General features: G+C 42.2%; 2 protein-coding genes across 4 annotated transcripts in view; one reads left to right on the top strand and one right to left on the bottom strand.

The window, feature by feature from the left end:
* Nucleotides 1–716: 716 nt before the first annotated feature.
* On the top strand, nucleotides 717–1,439 carry rnf223 (ring finger protein 223). The gene has a single exon (XM_076102052.1). The coding sequence runs from the start codon at nucleotides 717–719 to the stop codon at nucleotides 1,437–1,439; it is 723 nt and encodes a 240-aa protein (XP_075958167.1).
* A 3,837-nt stretch (nucleotides 1,440–5,276) lies between these two features.
* ptpn11b (protein tyrosine phosphatase non-receptor type 11b) overlaps nucleotides 5,277–15,577 on the bottom strand; it is a 31,363-nt gene continuing 21,062 nt past the window's right edge. Inside the window, exons 4-16 of one of the 3 annotated variants that reach the window (XM_076092595.1) lie at nucleotides 14,906–15,098; nucleotides 14,656–14,829; nucleotides 14,390–14,503; nucleotides 13,030–13,126; nucleotides 12,726–12,805; nucleotides 12,300–12,455; nucleotides 11,608–11,739; nucleotides 10,318–10,472; nucleotides 9,072–9,139; nucleotides 8,827–8,978; nucleotides 8,556–8,656; nucleotides 8,311–8,418; nucleotides 5,277–6,305 (exon numbers count right to left, since the gene is read on the bottom strand). In XM_076092595.1, the coding sequence (XP_075948710.1) occupies nucleotides 8,331–8,418; nucleotides 8,556–8,656; nucleotides 8,827–8,978; nucleotides 9,072–9,139; nucleotides 10,318–10,472; nucleotides 11,608–11,739; nucleotides 12,300–12,455; nucleotides 12,726–12,805; nucleotides 13,030–13,126; nucleotides 14,390–14,503; nucleotides 14,656–14,829; nucleotides 14,906–15,098 (1,510 nt within the window). In that variant the 3' untranslated portion in view covers nucleotides 5,277–6,305; nucleotides 8,311–8,330. The remainder of the gene's footprint in view (nucleotides 6,306–8,310; nucleotides 8,419–8,555; nucleotides 8,657–8,826; nucleotides 8,979–9,071; nucleotides 9,140–10,317; nucleotides 10,473–11,607; nucleotides 11,740–12,299; nucleotides 12,456–12,725; nucleotides 12,806–13,029; nucleotides 13,127–14,389; nucleotides 14,504–14,655; nucleotides 14,830–14,905; nucleotides 15,099–15,577) is intronic. The other 2 variants (XM_076092611.1, XM_076092602.1) reach the window with 2 other exon arrangements.

Here is a 15,577-nt window from a genome sequence, read left to right on the forward strand (position 1 = left end):
GATTGCATCATTGCTCATCAATTACAGAATGTACTGTGAAGACCACAGAGTTTGCACAGGTCACGAGCAAGCAAAAAGCCCCCAGTGTCATCATGTTTAATCAGCTGACCCAATCTACCCATTACACTCGGCAAATGACTAGAATACAGCAGGGTCATTCACTGGTCAAACATTACAACACTAAACCATGCCAACAGAGGCTCTTACTCCTTAGAAATCCATGTTGGCAACACAACATATGGGGTGGACGTTGTCCTTTACGTTCCTGTCTTGGCATGTCATTGACTATTTGTGTTTGTTGGTGTTGCTTTACTAAATCCACAGAATAACTGGACTCATTTGTCCCATTTTGCATCACATTGTACTTTTTCGAATTACTCATTTACAGACGAAAATCCTGTTAGCCTTGCAATATTATCTGTGCTCTATGTGTGGGTGAAAAGAGTTGAAGGTAAACATTCCACTTGGCTGTATAGAAATGTGCACTGATTGACTGAAATCCTGTTAACTTGTTGACATGATGGTTGTACGGTTTGTCTGTTTGATACAAGCAGCAAAATACCATCTGCAATATGAAATCTAAACTGTACTTGTCATCCGTTCTCTTTCAAGACAATTCAGAAGTTAAGGACAGACCAAGAAGAGGAAAGAAAGGGCTGACTAGTCCAAAGGAGACTTAAATAAACAAAGAAGAGGGGAGGCTTCTATTTCTGAAGATGGAACAGTCTCCGCAGATTTGGCACATGCAGTTAGCCCCCCAGGACACTGCTGGAGAGCTGAATAAGAAGAAGGTGTCAGTCGTGAGCCAGCCGGAGTGCTCCATCTGCTACAACACCTACGACAACGTCTTCAAAACACCCAAGTTGCTTGAGTGCACCCATACCTTCTGCCTGGAGTGCCTCTCCCGCCTCATGGCGGTCTCGCTGGCCGACCAGGACGGTAACGGCGACGGCAATCGCCTCTCTTGCCCCTTCTGCCGTCACCCCACCACGCTGACCGAGGACGGACCTCCGGCCTTGACAACCAGCCGTGAGGTTCTCTGCAAGCTGCCCAGCCACCAGCAGCAGGAGGAGCCAGTGTGGCTGGAGGGGGAGAAGCTTTGCTATAAAAGCTCCGTGTACGACACCGACACGGGCACCCCCGAGAGCCCCAAGGCCTTCTGCATCTGCATAGACATTGGGGCCAACAAGACAGTGGATGCTCCGATCCAGACGCAGCCCCGAACTTTTGGCCTGCTGGACCGGCTGGCGGACTGGAAGAGGATGGTGCTCTTCAGCGTGCTCATGGTGCTGCTTGTTGTAGTCGTGTTGTGGCCATTGCAGTGTGTATTCAGCACCGGGAACATGCGCTGCATGCGAGAACGTGTCGAATCCCACTCCACCACGATACCTGCCACTGCTTTCAGCCTGTTGACCAGACCACCTGGTCTGAAAGACTAAACTTACAGGCTGACTGGACTTCACTGTAACTGTACATAATTTGTGCATACTTTTTTCTAAGGGTACATTGTAATTACCACACACAACTGACAACACCTCCTATTTTAAGATGTCTGATTTAAAAAAAGACCCCACAAGGGGACCGACATGAAAGGGCTGAAAGAAACACAGACTGCACCAATTATTTGTGTTAATGTGTCATTATGGCTTGTCAAAAATTCCCCAATTGTCTCCAAACCAAACAGAGCTGATCGGATCTCCACTTTGAAAGTATCTGGTTGGGTAAAAAAAATAAACAAAATAGTCAAGTTTATAAAAAGTCTTTCTCAAAAGAAAATGAATGTAAACCCAATGTGCCACCCACAAACTCAAACTGATATCGTACATGTGATTTGTGTATTTTGATACGTCCTCGTTTACAGCACTGTAATAAAAAAGTGAGGTATTTGCTCAGATCATGTTTCTGGGAAATAACAAAACATTTGTACACGACAGCCTCATTATTTTATTGTGATCTGTCACATTGATGAATCTTCTCTACGTCTTCAAAACTAAATTTACTGCAGCATCAGTTAGTGGTTTAATCTCTGTGAACAGCAGGTGTATTAAATTCATCTCAAATAACACACAGCTCCTGACGTGCTTGAACGGAAATTACAAAGTGTTGGTTGCGGGCTCAACTTGCAAAGCAGTCGAGCCATTTACTGACTGCTGTGTGTCATTTCCTTCCCCTCTGACCCTTAAACCCATCAGTGAAACGGAAGCCCTCCTTTGCCTTGACGGGAAAGTCAATTATCTGTTCCTGGATTAGGTGATTAAAGATAAAGGAAAAGTTTGGATGCGGGGTTTTTCCAAGTAGCTCACTTATGACACATGGTTGATAAGACATTTACGTTGAATTCTAACAGTCATTCAGGAGTGGCCATAACTAAAGTGCTACTTCCTGGAGCACCATGTTAACTAACAGTAAACACCGTTAACCAATAGGAAGAAAAGGCCCAGTCATGGCTTCAAACTGGGTCGAGGATTTTTTCTCCCCTAAATGAATAAAAGTAATAAATATTGTATGTAAAATAATGAATAAAAGCATATTGCTAGTTGGCCTCATTTCGCTCAAGGGCATTTAAATTTTACATTTTCAAAATAGATTTATGAAGTTGTCTCTTTGTTAAGTTTTTCCTTCAGTCGAGTAAAGCAGAATAAACAGCCTATTTATTTGTGGATAGCAGCTACATAAAACTGTTTTATTCAAAACTTAATGTGGCTTGTGTTCAAATTTTAAAATAACCCGACCTTCAAACTCACTCTTGTGTTTTCCCCCTTTTTTAATTTTAGCGCAAGCTCTAAAGTACAATTTCGACAGGCCCCTTGAGCCATGAAACAATCCGTCATTATCGTTTAAATTGGTGTTTTTCTGGAATGCATTTTCTGCCTCACCTTTCAATATTAGTTCACTTATCCATAGTGGATACGATGGAGAGCCACAGTATCTTTATACCACACTGTCCCGTGTTCTCTGCTCCGCTACAGGGACTGCACTCAGAGGCAAGATGCTTTTCACACACACACACACACACACACACACACAAGAACACACACACACACACACAAGAACACACACACACACACACACACACACACACACACACACACACACACACACACACACAGAAACAAACAAGCAAAATCCATGTGTAACTTAACATAGTGCCATCATAGATTTTTATTAAACTATATGATAATAAACCATTTTAATGCCATTTCTGGCAGCTCATTGCATCAGCAGTTGTAGCCTCTACAGCAGAAAAAGGCGTCTGGGCAGAGCCAGTGCAAGAAGAGGAAAAAGGGGAAGAGTCTCCTGGACAACATGGGAGCACTCAGTATACCACGACTCACTTCAGGCATACTGCAACCAACAGAGGAACACGTCATCAACACAAAGAGACATTATGTTCAAGTAAATGTAAGAGGACAAACAGAAAGAAAATACCGTGTTACTACTGCACACCTCCACGTATGCTGTTCAACTCAGAGCCAAAATGTACTTATCAATGGTGAAATTACACCAATAATAATAATAATAATAATAATTCAGACACAATACAAAATGCAAGAGTGGATAAAACATTCAATTAGAAAAAACAATTTTAAAATGAAAACAAGAAAAAAAAAAAAAAAACACTGAAAAGTCTAGTGCACTACCAAAAATACTCCCACAGTCAATGGACATCCAAACGCAGCCTGAGGCCAAAGATTCAGCAGTTTCACACTTTCAAGTATTGATGTTTCATCATCATATCATGAAAAACAAAATTGACCCATAGAGGCAAAGTGAAATACAGTAAAAATCTAAATGATGGTTCAGAAACACAGAAACAAAAACTACAAAAGTCATTCCTCGGACAAAGATCACAGTTCAGAAAGGAAAAAGGACAAAACCAAAAACCTGAAGGATCCACACATCTTCATCGTCCAAATTCAACTGAAGTACATCAAGTGGTGTGCAGCATATATCTCTAGACAGACAGAGGCCTTCACTGACACAGGGCATCAAGGCTTCACACTTCATGAAACAGCTTTTACTCACAAAAGGAATCAACCATTAAAAACACGTTGGCAACAGTTTATACGGGGAACACTCTCCATGCTGACAGACACGTGACCGACGTCTCGACATAGACGAAACCTGCGACCTCAATAAAAATGACTCTGCGCTTTTGTAAGCCTTTAAAAAGACGAAACTCGCTTCGTCACACAGGATGATATGGCTGCTGCAGGTTATACTATTGCTTTATATTAATATCCCCCACAAGGTCAAATTACGGTTTATTAGAGTGCAATGACTGAGGACTATTATTTCATCACAGTTTAGATTACACTTATCGGTATTTCAAATCTCGTATCTTTAAGAATCACGAGCTGCAGCAGCAGCAGAAGCCTAGAAAACAAGGCGAGTCCACTGTGTGCGTGTCCTTGACCTGGTTAGTCAAACATGTCTGTTAGTGGAGAGAGAGGAATGGTCTGAGCACAACAACCACTAACAGGTGCTCATTCATGGTTTATGTTGATGCTTTAAAGAAGAAACGACATCTTCCTATTGTGAGAGACATCGTACATTTGAAGGACTTCGGGATATTACGTCATTACGGTTTTTTCTAAAAGAGCTAGGTCAGATTTCACCAACACATGTGCGATTGTATTTGAGTAGGATATATTTGGTGCTGATCCTGGAGGCTAAAAATAGCAAACAATCTGCCAGACAGTGCAAAGGGCTCAGTGCTCCGCGGCACCCGCCGTCTTCGTTATCGCATCAATGACGTCGGCTTACTCGCCCCGCTATCATCAAGCCTGGATTACGGCCATCTTCTAAATTACTTTTTTGGAGTCAAATCTATTCTTCAATCTCAGGCAGATGGCCATCTGGCCCACTGTAATCGCCCCCTTTCCCTCGTCTCCTTGCGACTATCTCCTCCGACAGATGTTGAACTGCATCAGACCTGCTGATTAACGAGGACAGCCAGTCCAACGAGGCTGAGAGACGGCGGTAAGCCGTGCTAAACTCCACACGTCCATTCAGGAATCCTCTCCACCTGCTCCCTGTCAAATGTCAACTTCAAACTACGTCTACAATCCATCGGTAAATCAAACTACAACTGTGCTTCAACATGATCGTTTCCAATTTAGTATATATATATATATATATATATATATATATATATATATATATATATATATATATATATATATATATATATATATATATATATATATATATATATATATATATATATATATATATATATATATATATATATATATATATATATATGTATATATATATATGTAAATAAACATCTAATATGTTACACAACCATGATATCAATTAAAACCACAATACATTTTAAAAACTAGCTGATGAAAAAGGGCAGACCAAAAACAATACATTTACATTAATGAGTTTGTACTCAAAGTGTGACCAGCTGGAGACCATGTTCAGATGACAGACAGGACCAATAACCACAAGAAGTATCCAAAAATGGACTCAAGTTCTGTTACAATGTTTAGCTGATTTGCAGGAGATTACATACTGTACGATCCTTTGACAATCAGTCACATCTTCAAAAATATATATATATAAGAGACCACTTGTTCACCTGAAATTATTATGCCAAATTTGTTTTGAAGAAGAGGGCTTGTTTGCCTTCCCTGTGCCTCAGTGCCCTGTAGCAGGTTACATAACTGCCCCTGCCATCACTCAGCAGCCACATTAATAACCACCACAGCTGGAGAGCTAGAATGCCGCAAAAACAGTCTTAGGGTTCAAATGAAAGACAGAGAAAGAGGGAAAGCAAACAGAGTGACATCTGGCAACAAGCAGGCAAAAAGCTTGGCTTCGACCTCTTCTTGGGTCCCGTACAGTTCTGTTCGGTCCAGGCCGGGACAGGCTCCACGTTTCATATCCCTCATGCAAAAACTGTTCCTTTCTCCCGTTAAATTGGATTCCCAGGATTTGGAAAGTAGTAAGAGTAGAGATGTAACAGCAGGTTAGGGGAGGCGAGATTACAGACACATCTTGTGACAAGGCACTTGCGCTGGTTAAGAGAGGGAGAGGCTGGAGAGGTATAGGGGGAGTAAGGGGATGGAGGGACAAGGGCCCTGAGCGAGAGCACTATGCTGTAGAGTCATCCTCTCTATGGAGGGTAAGGTTTGACTCCAGACAGAGAGGTCCAGCAGGACGGCAGCCGGAGGGAGGGGTAAGCTCACCACCTTCAGCCCAGGCAGGGTCCACTGATGTGGGGTGCAGTCAGAGCGACACACTCCCTCGTGGGATTGTCAGGCGCTGATGAAGCGACATCTCCGCTGGAACTGAAGCAAACACAAACAGACGGGCTGACAAGTGGAGTTAACGGCTGGTGTCACTTTGAATCATGGACACGAGGAGCTGATGTAATTCATGATACGGAGCTAAAGGCAGCCTTTACTGCACTTGCCAGGTTATCTAGAGACCATGCGTGTTTGGATATTAAATGATTCTAGTTTATGGTTGCAGTGCTTTCAACCAGTCAGACACTCATCAACCTTTAATGTCTTTATAACGCCTTTACATGTGAGGTTTAAAGGGGACATTTCATGCTCATTTGTAAGTTCATACTTGGGTTTCTACAAGAAACGGTCTTTCTGAATTTTCCTGTATTCATCCTCTTGTCTAAAAACGCTCTGTTGTAGTAACCTCCCCCCAAAAAGACAGTGTGCTCTGATTGGCCTGCGAGAAAAATATGGAGCACCTTTGCAAAGTTAAATCTCAAGCTCTGGGTGGAGGCCGGGATATTCTAAGGAGCCTGCCTGCATGTGACATATAGGAAGGGGAGCAACATCTGAAGTTCAACCCGGTCACGAACTTTAAATTTCAAGCTCTCCCTGTACATAAAATGATTTCCAGGTTCATGTAACAAGGGAAGAAAACAGATTTAGGTTTAAAACTGTACAACTCCCAAAGCAGAGAGAAGGTAGAGCTGCACCACAAGATTACTTCTCCTCAGATCAAATTAGGCCGTTGATGAATCTGTGCAACCGAGACTAATGTGCCAGGTGTAAACACAATGAGTTCTCACTAATACAGGACCCTCCTATTCCTATGCCATAAGGCAAGCAAAATAAAATTACAACTTGAAGTCTGGAATGCTTTTAGGGAGGAATATAAAGTAAGAGAAACCAGGAATAACTAGATGATGTGCCTCTGACCCCGATTTCAAGCCTAATCAATTTGATCCTAGATTTAAAAACTAGATAGCCAAAAGAACAACAACATTTAACTCAATAACATATAAGGAACGATAAAAAGACTTACAAACTCTGAAAAGAAAATATGCTTTTATAGATGTCTTTAATTACGTCATTATTTTGACCAAGTTGTTAAGAAATGACCCACCAGATGTGGATGACCCAGTTCTGAAAAGTGTTGTAGGAGCCTGTTAGTCAGCGTCATTATATCCAGACAGTATACGCGCTTCATGACAAAGAAAACTCACTCCACAGAATATGGGAAAAATAAAATGGGAAAACGAAACTTTGAGATTTCAAAGGAGAAATGGTACGACTATTGTGACTTTCAATGTAAGTGCACCAACTCTCATACATGTAGAGGATTTTGATGGAAGTGTCTAATTGGATTTTTTTTATTAGCCCAAAGCAGAAAGCACACTTTACAGGAGAGGATTCAAAGTGCTGGAGACTGAAGGAACCAGGATGCCCGAGAACAGAGATCTATAAACCAATACCAGTGCTATAATCTGAGGGTTTCAACACACAAACAACTATTCAAAATGTGCAAAACAAAATGAGCTAAATTCATGTCATGTGCATTTTATATTCACTGGTAATTGAAACCATGTCAGTATATGTTTTCTGCAGATGACCCTAAACCTAAGCCACGACTCACTCGCCTAAACACCGTCTGCTTTATTAATCACTATGAGAGAGACAAGAAGGGGTTTGTGAGAATCAAGGCTGATTATAATTTCAGCCTGAATTGAATCTTTTGTTGCTTTAAGGGGAGCTCATGTTGTCTTTTAGAGGAGCTCAGCCACTCTATAATTTGAACCCTTATAAAATGAATTTGACTCACTGGAAGACACTGAACTCTCCGTCTTTCTGATTGTAGAAGCGTTAAGCACTTTCTCTTCCACATAAAACGTTTACAATACCATTCAAAAAATAAAAAGGATCCAGCATTATCCCATGTGTACAGATATTCATTTTTGCAGGAGGAAAATCCCCAGTGCCAGCTTCTAGACAAAAGGTTCTGAATGTATTTTGCCACCGCACACAGTGAGAAGCAAACTATTTGGAATGAAATTCACAAGGTACTTACAGAGAGATGTGGACAGCGTTTTATCTCCTGGTGTTGCTGCTAAAAGACGTCTGAGAGCTTTTGTAGTTAATGTTCTCGTACACACTGGACGAATCATCATTTGTCATCCTACAGCAGCACACAGCAAAAAGGTTCGCTGACAAAACAATTCAACGACTCCAACCCATTTTCTGCTTAACGTTCTGCGATCAAAAGTTCAGTCATCGTGTCAGCTGCCACTTTATCATGGTGTGCATCATACTTACACAGAAGAAGAGCGCGATGATGTCATGTTGGGCTTGGGCCTCGAGTTGGTCATCTGGGGGTATTTGATATTGGAATATTCCCCCTCCTTCAACTTACTCCTCTGCAAAGTGACAACATGACTCAGACTCAGTTCACAGACTAGAAAGCTCTCACTAACTGTCTTTTATCTAGAAGACCTGGATTTATCTTTAAATAGTCCCATTACTGTGTGAAGAAACGTGTTATTTGACGTATTTCAACGTCTTTGGAGACGCCACTGTAGTACAGTACCTGCTCCTCCTCCAGTCTCTTCTGAGCTGTGTCTATGTGCTGCTGCACAGCCATGTAGATGAACTTATACTGGGCCTCTGTCTGCACCATGCCGGACCTCTGCTGCCTGACCCTCTGGATGGTCTTCGGGACGTCGATGTCACAATTTAGACCTAAACACGCACACAAGTTCAGAAAATGAGCAGAGATACAGTACAAAGATTTAAAAATAAAAAGTGTGTAAGTTTCATATTTCAGTCTCCCACCTTGGCGGTTAATAACGTCAATTAGGATGTCAATGACGATAATGGTGCCTGTCCTGCCGATGCCTGCACTGCGGGGACAACAGAATAAAGAGCGGAGCCGAGTCGAGTCAAACACTTTCAGGAAATAAGAGGGGGGGGGGGGCGGGCGACTGGTGTGGTGAAATACACGAAAGCACACCAAATGGAAACATCTATTGCAACATTAACAAGGAAAAAGAGGATGAAGAGGCTTTGATGCTGCTGCAGTGTTTGTTGATGTATGTGAATGCATTGATATTATTATCAATATTCATATCTTGTGTTGAGCATTCCATGTGTTCCATTTGATCTTATTTATATTTAATCAAGTGTGTGTTATTTTCCATCTCATTTAAAATGTATTATTCTCCTTTATTGTAAAGCACTTGTGCTGCATTTATTGTATGAAAGGTGCTATTCAAATAAAGTGTATTATTATCATCATCAGTCACCTGTGAAATAAACATCAATACAAATACAAAAATCCTGACTCCAGCACAACTAAACCAGATCGTGCTATTTCAAATAGTTCCTGTGGATTAGTGAGCAGTCATGCTGGCATCTACATGGAGCAATAGTAAACTGGCAAAAGCAGAGCTTTCTCTGACCGTTACTTGAAGTAACATACAGCTGCAGGTGGCAGGAGGTTAAAGGTTAAATAAAGCTAATAAAGAATGTGTTTGTACTACTTTACTGATAACCATGTCTTCATAATTAGTTTTGATGGTGCTAGTTTGGTGGAGACGTATTGCCAATAAGTAGGACAAAGTGTAATTATAGCACACCCAAGTGGCCAATTGAAACCATATTTCATGAAACCATGTTTGAGGCAAGTTTCCGGAGTCCACAATCATTTGGCCATCTCGTGGAAAGTTGAGTCAACACAGGGAAGAAGAGCAAACAGTGACCCACAGAGGGGTTTACCCAAACGGGAAATTCCTGCCCGGCGTGCACACGTGTGCATACACAGATGGTTGCACACAAGATAGGATTTAACTCATTGCCTTTTAGATTAGATTCAACTTTAATGAAAGGACAAGGTAGACTCTGGTCTGGGTCTCAAACACACAACTTTTGAATCACTTCTCCTGTTTTTAACTAGATGTGCCACAGAGCCACGTATCTCTTTACATCTGCTGAAGAGTCGTGTTGGCAGATCACCTCTACTTCTACCTGACCCAGCAATAATTAACTTATGACCAGTTTCTTTATTCCCAACTGGTTGTACCTGCAGTGGACGACGATGGGTCCAGTGTCTGGAATGGTACTCTGGGTGCGGTTGACCTCCTCTAGGAACCAGAGGACGCCGCCGGGCTCATTGGGCACCCCGTGGTCCGGCCAACTCAGGTACTGGTAGTGCCAGATGTACCTCAGAGGCTCCCCCTGCAAGAAAATCACAGCAAAGTAAAGATGATGAGCTGAAGCTGTTGCAATTATATTGACTTTGGGCATGTACCATGTATTCTGACATGTCTTCCTCCTGCTTCCTCTCCATAATGGATCTGCAGTGCTCATTAAAAGGCTTACTGAAAGGAATACGGGTCTAAATCCACAATTCCAAGCATGGTTTCCTAAGTTTAGCTAAAGCTAATACGATGCTTCAGTAGTTCAGTTTAGCCAATTCAAGTGTTTTTTTCCCCCACTAGTCACTATTAATGTCCATCTTTGTGTTGGCTTGGACTGGCTGTACTGTAATGGAGGGACACTCTCTGGTGGCCACTTGCAGACTTTGTTGCTGTAACTGTTATTGTCGTAGCATTGCAATTACGCCAGTGCTAATGAGTAGCCGTGAATGCTGGAATATGTTTTTGAGCAAAATGAGAATTGTAGATTCTGTCCCCAATTTCTTACAGTGGTCTCATGCTGAAGGACCAATACATCCGACCATTATAAAGTAAAGGATTACAACAATATGAAACACGCCTCATCTCAGTGAAACTAAATCTCTACACTGTGTGGACCTGAACATGCAGAAACATGAAAGGACGACACTGTCCACTCGAGTCTTCTGCTTTTACAGGAGATCGACATGTGATACGTCAACAAACTGGTGATGGTAGCTGTCGTTCACCTAAACACAAACATTAAGGTTGGATAGAAGCATCAGTTGGGGGAACTCTTTGCAGCCTGCTGGGTTAATCTCAGACAGGCTTGGCAGACATTACACATCAATATCAGTTCAAACAGATTAACTGCTGTGATCAAAGCAACAGCTTCTATACAGAATGGGTTGGATAGACACTGTGCACACAACAGCCCTTAGTTTGCTCCTTATTGTATTCATGTATAAAAGAATAACTCTAAAGTCAAATGTATTTAGATTTTATTCACTGGAGTGCAAGATAATCTCGGCTACGTTGTCTTCTGCTATCTACCATTTGCTCTATTTGCTTGTCATGAGATGCGTGCAGTCGATCCTCTAGTAAACACAAGCACGTGTTTAGGATTGTGCGTGTGATGGGTTGGATAATCTGACCGCAGGTCAGTGGGTCAACTCTGAGTACACAGCTTTCCCTACCCGGTCCAGACGGGTCACCTCCAGCTTCCTCAGGACGTAGTCTTGTGCCTGCTGCTCGTCCACGTTCCTCACCAGCACCTTCCCAAACTCCTTAGTGCCGTGGAGGTCGGGCCAGTAACGGACACATTTGTTCTAAATCGGAGGAAAAACAGAGAGAGAGGAAGATGGAGAGGGTAGAGAGAGGTCGGTGGGTATTAGACAATCAGAAAAAAAAGAAAGAAGAAGAAGCAGCTCAAGCAGCTTTCCAATCAGCTTAACTGTCATACTATCCTTGTCTGATACATGGACATGTGCACGCACGCACGCACTGCTGCTCTGCACTTTGTGACCAATCTGGTTGTTAAGGCACCTTCTAGATTAACTACACTTGACTAGTGAAATGGATTTCATGTCATAGAAGTGGGGTGTTCCCTTGAGTTCCTTGATTTCCATCATTACAAGCAATCAACAGCAATGGAGTAAGGAGTGCAACAGAGAGACCATTTAGGATTAAATGCTTGAGAAAGCAAACATGAAAGAGTTGGGGAGAGAAGAAGAAGCTCCTTGCTAGGAAATATAATGAATAGAAACATTTCTACTTCCTTAATTTACCTTTCTAGTACAACATAATGAATACAGATCATTATATTTTACAGGCCCTCAGCTGAACTATAATAACGTACGTTAGCAGAAGTTTAGTGCCAGTTGCTCACCCGATCTCGCTCTCTCTCTTTTGTGGTCATGACGATGACGTGTGTGTTCTCCTGATACACCATCTTCCAGAAGTCAACGACCGTGTTCTGTAGGCACCCTTGGGTGGCGATGAAGACTTTGCCCTCATCCACGTGGCGCCCCTCTTCATGCATACTCTGTACAGCAATGATACATTGAATTAAGCCCCGACACCGAGACAACTGAGTCACATTCACAGAAAAATATAATCGATTAAATTGTTACTTTTAAAATAGGTAGTTTATTTTACTGTATGATATATGTGTATCTCTGGTACTATTGACAATTCTTTTTTATGTGAAGGCGAACTATCTTGCCTGTTTACTGAACATTGTGTATTGCTGCCATCTTTTGGTAATCTGCAGCTGTTGATAAATTACCCCGTCCACTGCTAAGAGAAGACTCACTCTGATGTAGTTGGCATTGATGTAGTCTGAACCAGGAACATCTGGATCTGCCTCCCTGAGTTCAACCCGAGTTGTGTCGACTGAAAACACAAAGTCAAACCGTCAATAACGCATAACAAAATGTCCACCGTTTCCTGAGATCACACTTGGTGGTTTTTTGTTTTCCAAACTAATGTCAATGTGAGCTACCAAAGCAACATCTCCACACTCTGCTGAGGCCTCTACGTTGTCTGATGTATATTTGTGTCGTTCTTTCCACAGGAAGTTGGAGAGACAGGAAATGGCAGGTTGCTGCGTGACTCACAGGGGAGGATATTCTTGTATCTGTTTTTACTCTTGTTTTCAGGCTTCTGGCCTTCTTTCCGGGGATACAGCAGCTTGCACTCCTGCTGCTGAAGTACCTGGTAGTTGAAGACGAAGGAAAAATTGGAAAGTTAGACGTTTTTAATAAGACAGAGTTTAAAAGAAAAGAATATGTGCCTATAAACTATTGATTCTGAGGTCACTCATTCATATTAGCCATATCCAGGCTGAAACATGACGTTTTAGACCTCTAGTAGCTCTGTGGAGTAGACATTCCTGCCAATGGTTTCACACAATTCCCCTGATCAACAACAGGTGGCTGCAATTCAGCAGGATCTACAGCAATGCACCAACAACGACTGAGAAGAACACGAAACACACAATTGCGCTTCGGTTTGGAGAAACATAATTACATAACGTAACATCATGTAGCTTGAGGTGCACAGGGCACATTTAATGCTGTGTTTGAAAAGTGTAATGGGCATTTAATGCAGTAGGGGTCACCCTGGAGTGTAAGAGCAGAAACACTGCATGCATTAGTGTTCAGGTTGCAGACTTAAGAGGAAGTGTTTCAGCATAGAGTCTAAAAAGCTCTTCTTTCATACCTTCTGCATTCATTCATTTTGGATGCATTTGTGCATTTATCTACAGTTGTTTAGCTGTCATAACATGAACAGTTATTTGCCCTCAATACAAAGCCAGATAGACCAGTTAATAGCTCATCTATCTAGCATAATATTGTGTACGTCATGTATATTGTGTCACCACACACGCACTTCGACACAGAGGATGCAGCAAGTCATTTAATTCATTGGAATTGACTCAATAAAGTTTGTAACCTAGGGGCAGGAAATCCAACAAGCAGATACTGATTAGTAACTATGATGTTGTAGACAGACACGTAATGTAAAAACCAGGCAGAGGGCCAGGCTTATGCACCGACACAATATATGTGATTCACATATATAACACCATTACGCAAAAGGTCAAGACAGCATAAATACATTTGAATTTCCCTTGATAGACAAGTAAACAAACAACTCACAGCGACGTAAACCTACACAAATAGCTGAGCAGTGGCCTACAGTATAATATGACATTTATATGACAAATGACTGCTATGGAAATACTGTTTACGATGCCGTCAAAGTTGGAATTAAAACATCCCAGGGCAGACAGCACTCAAGAGAGTAATTTACTCATGTGCCTCAGTTATGACTGACTCGTGTCATCCGGCACTTAACTTCATTTAATAAAGCTGTTGAACGCAGAGCATCTAAAGCTGACCTTCAGATATTTAAAAAAGAAAAATCACGATTGAAAGAAGTGATTCTGCTGCTGGTACGTTTGAGGCTACATACCTCAAATTCTTCCCAGAATCCTTGTTTGGGTTTTTCAGAGTTGTCTGCTACTTTGTTGAGCTCTCGTACCCGGTTCTCAATGTTGGCTGCATTTATCCTCGTGGCGTTAAAGGGCTGTCGTCGTCACATTGGGACACGGAAATTAAATAAGTCAACAGAGCAAAACAAGAAAATACCATTTTCATGTGGTTTGAATTAACCACCGCCGACATGATACAGTATGCAGGAGATTGCCCAGACTCAATGCTTTTGCACCTCTTCCATACCTGTTTGAGGTGCACTACGATGCCGCTTTTCTCCACCATGGGGTTCTTCTTGTAGTGATCCACCAGGTCAGCCAGAGTGTCGAACCTCTCACCGCCGCCCACGTCGTATTTACCGTCCTGCTGGAGGGAAACATCAACAGTTCCAACTACAGTAACAGCTGGTCTGAGGAGTTCCTAGAGCGCATAAATAAATCAGGACCTGCTTCAAGTTTGCGGAGTTAGTCTGAGAGGTGAGGGAGAGTTATCTCACCTGGAAGCGGATCATAACGTGGGTGACCTTGGTCTTGCGGTCCACGTTCTCGTGTTTCTCCTCATTGGTGAGAACTGAGAGAACAAAGTCGCCCGGTTTACTCTGGCTCTCCCGCACCAGGAAGCTACCGGCTTTGCCTTTGTCTGTGAGCAGCTTCTCTGCATCTCGTCCAGACAGGTGCCCATGGTACCACCTGGCCAGGAGGGAGAGAACACATGAACCCTGAAACAATATTCAATGACAATCTGACAGCTTAAATTGCTTATTTACACATCCAGAAGTTACTGAATCAGTTGGAGTCATGTTTCTGGCCAACAGTCCACAATTCATTCTCATTCTAGGTGTGTTTTTGACTCCTGAGGGAAACATCTGTCCCCTTTAGCTGCTCAATGCTTCACTATGTTTACCAGCTGGTCTCTCACTGCGTTTGTCTGATGACTGGTGCTGAGCAGGTAGTGTACATTGGGTTTTAAAAGCTTTTTAGCTGTAAACATCTGCCTGTGCGGCCGAAAAAACGCAAAGTTGCGGGTAGGACAGCGAAGCAATGAGTTGAAGCTCACCACAAAGCTCCGTAGAGCCGAGGGGAGCTGCAGATTCAGGTGATAATTCTCTGTCACGTTGCTTTAACACTGTCCTTTGATAATATTATTATTGTAAAAATATGTATTACAG

Source organism: Anarhichas minor, unplaced genomic scaffold, assembly GCF_050575085.1.
Source record: "Anarhichas minor isolate MPS153535 unplaced genomic scaffold, ASM5057508v1 ptg000003l, whole genome shotgun sequence".
NCBI classification, from domain to species: Eukaryota; Metazoa; Chordata; class Actinopteri; order Perciformes; family Anarhichadidae; genus Anarhichas; species Anarhichas minor.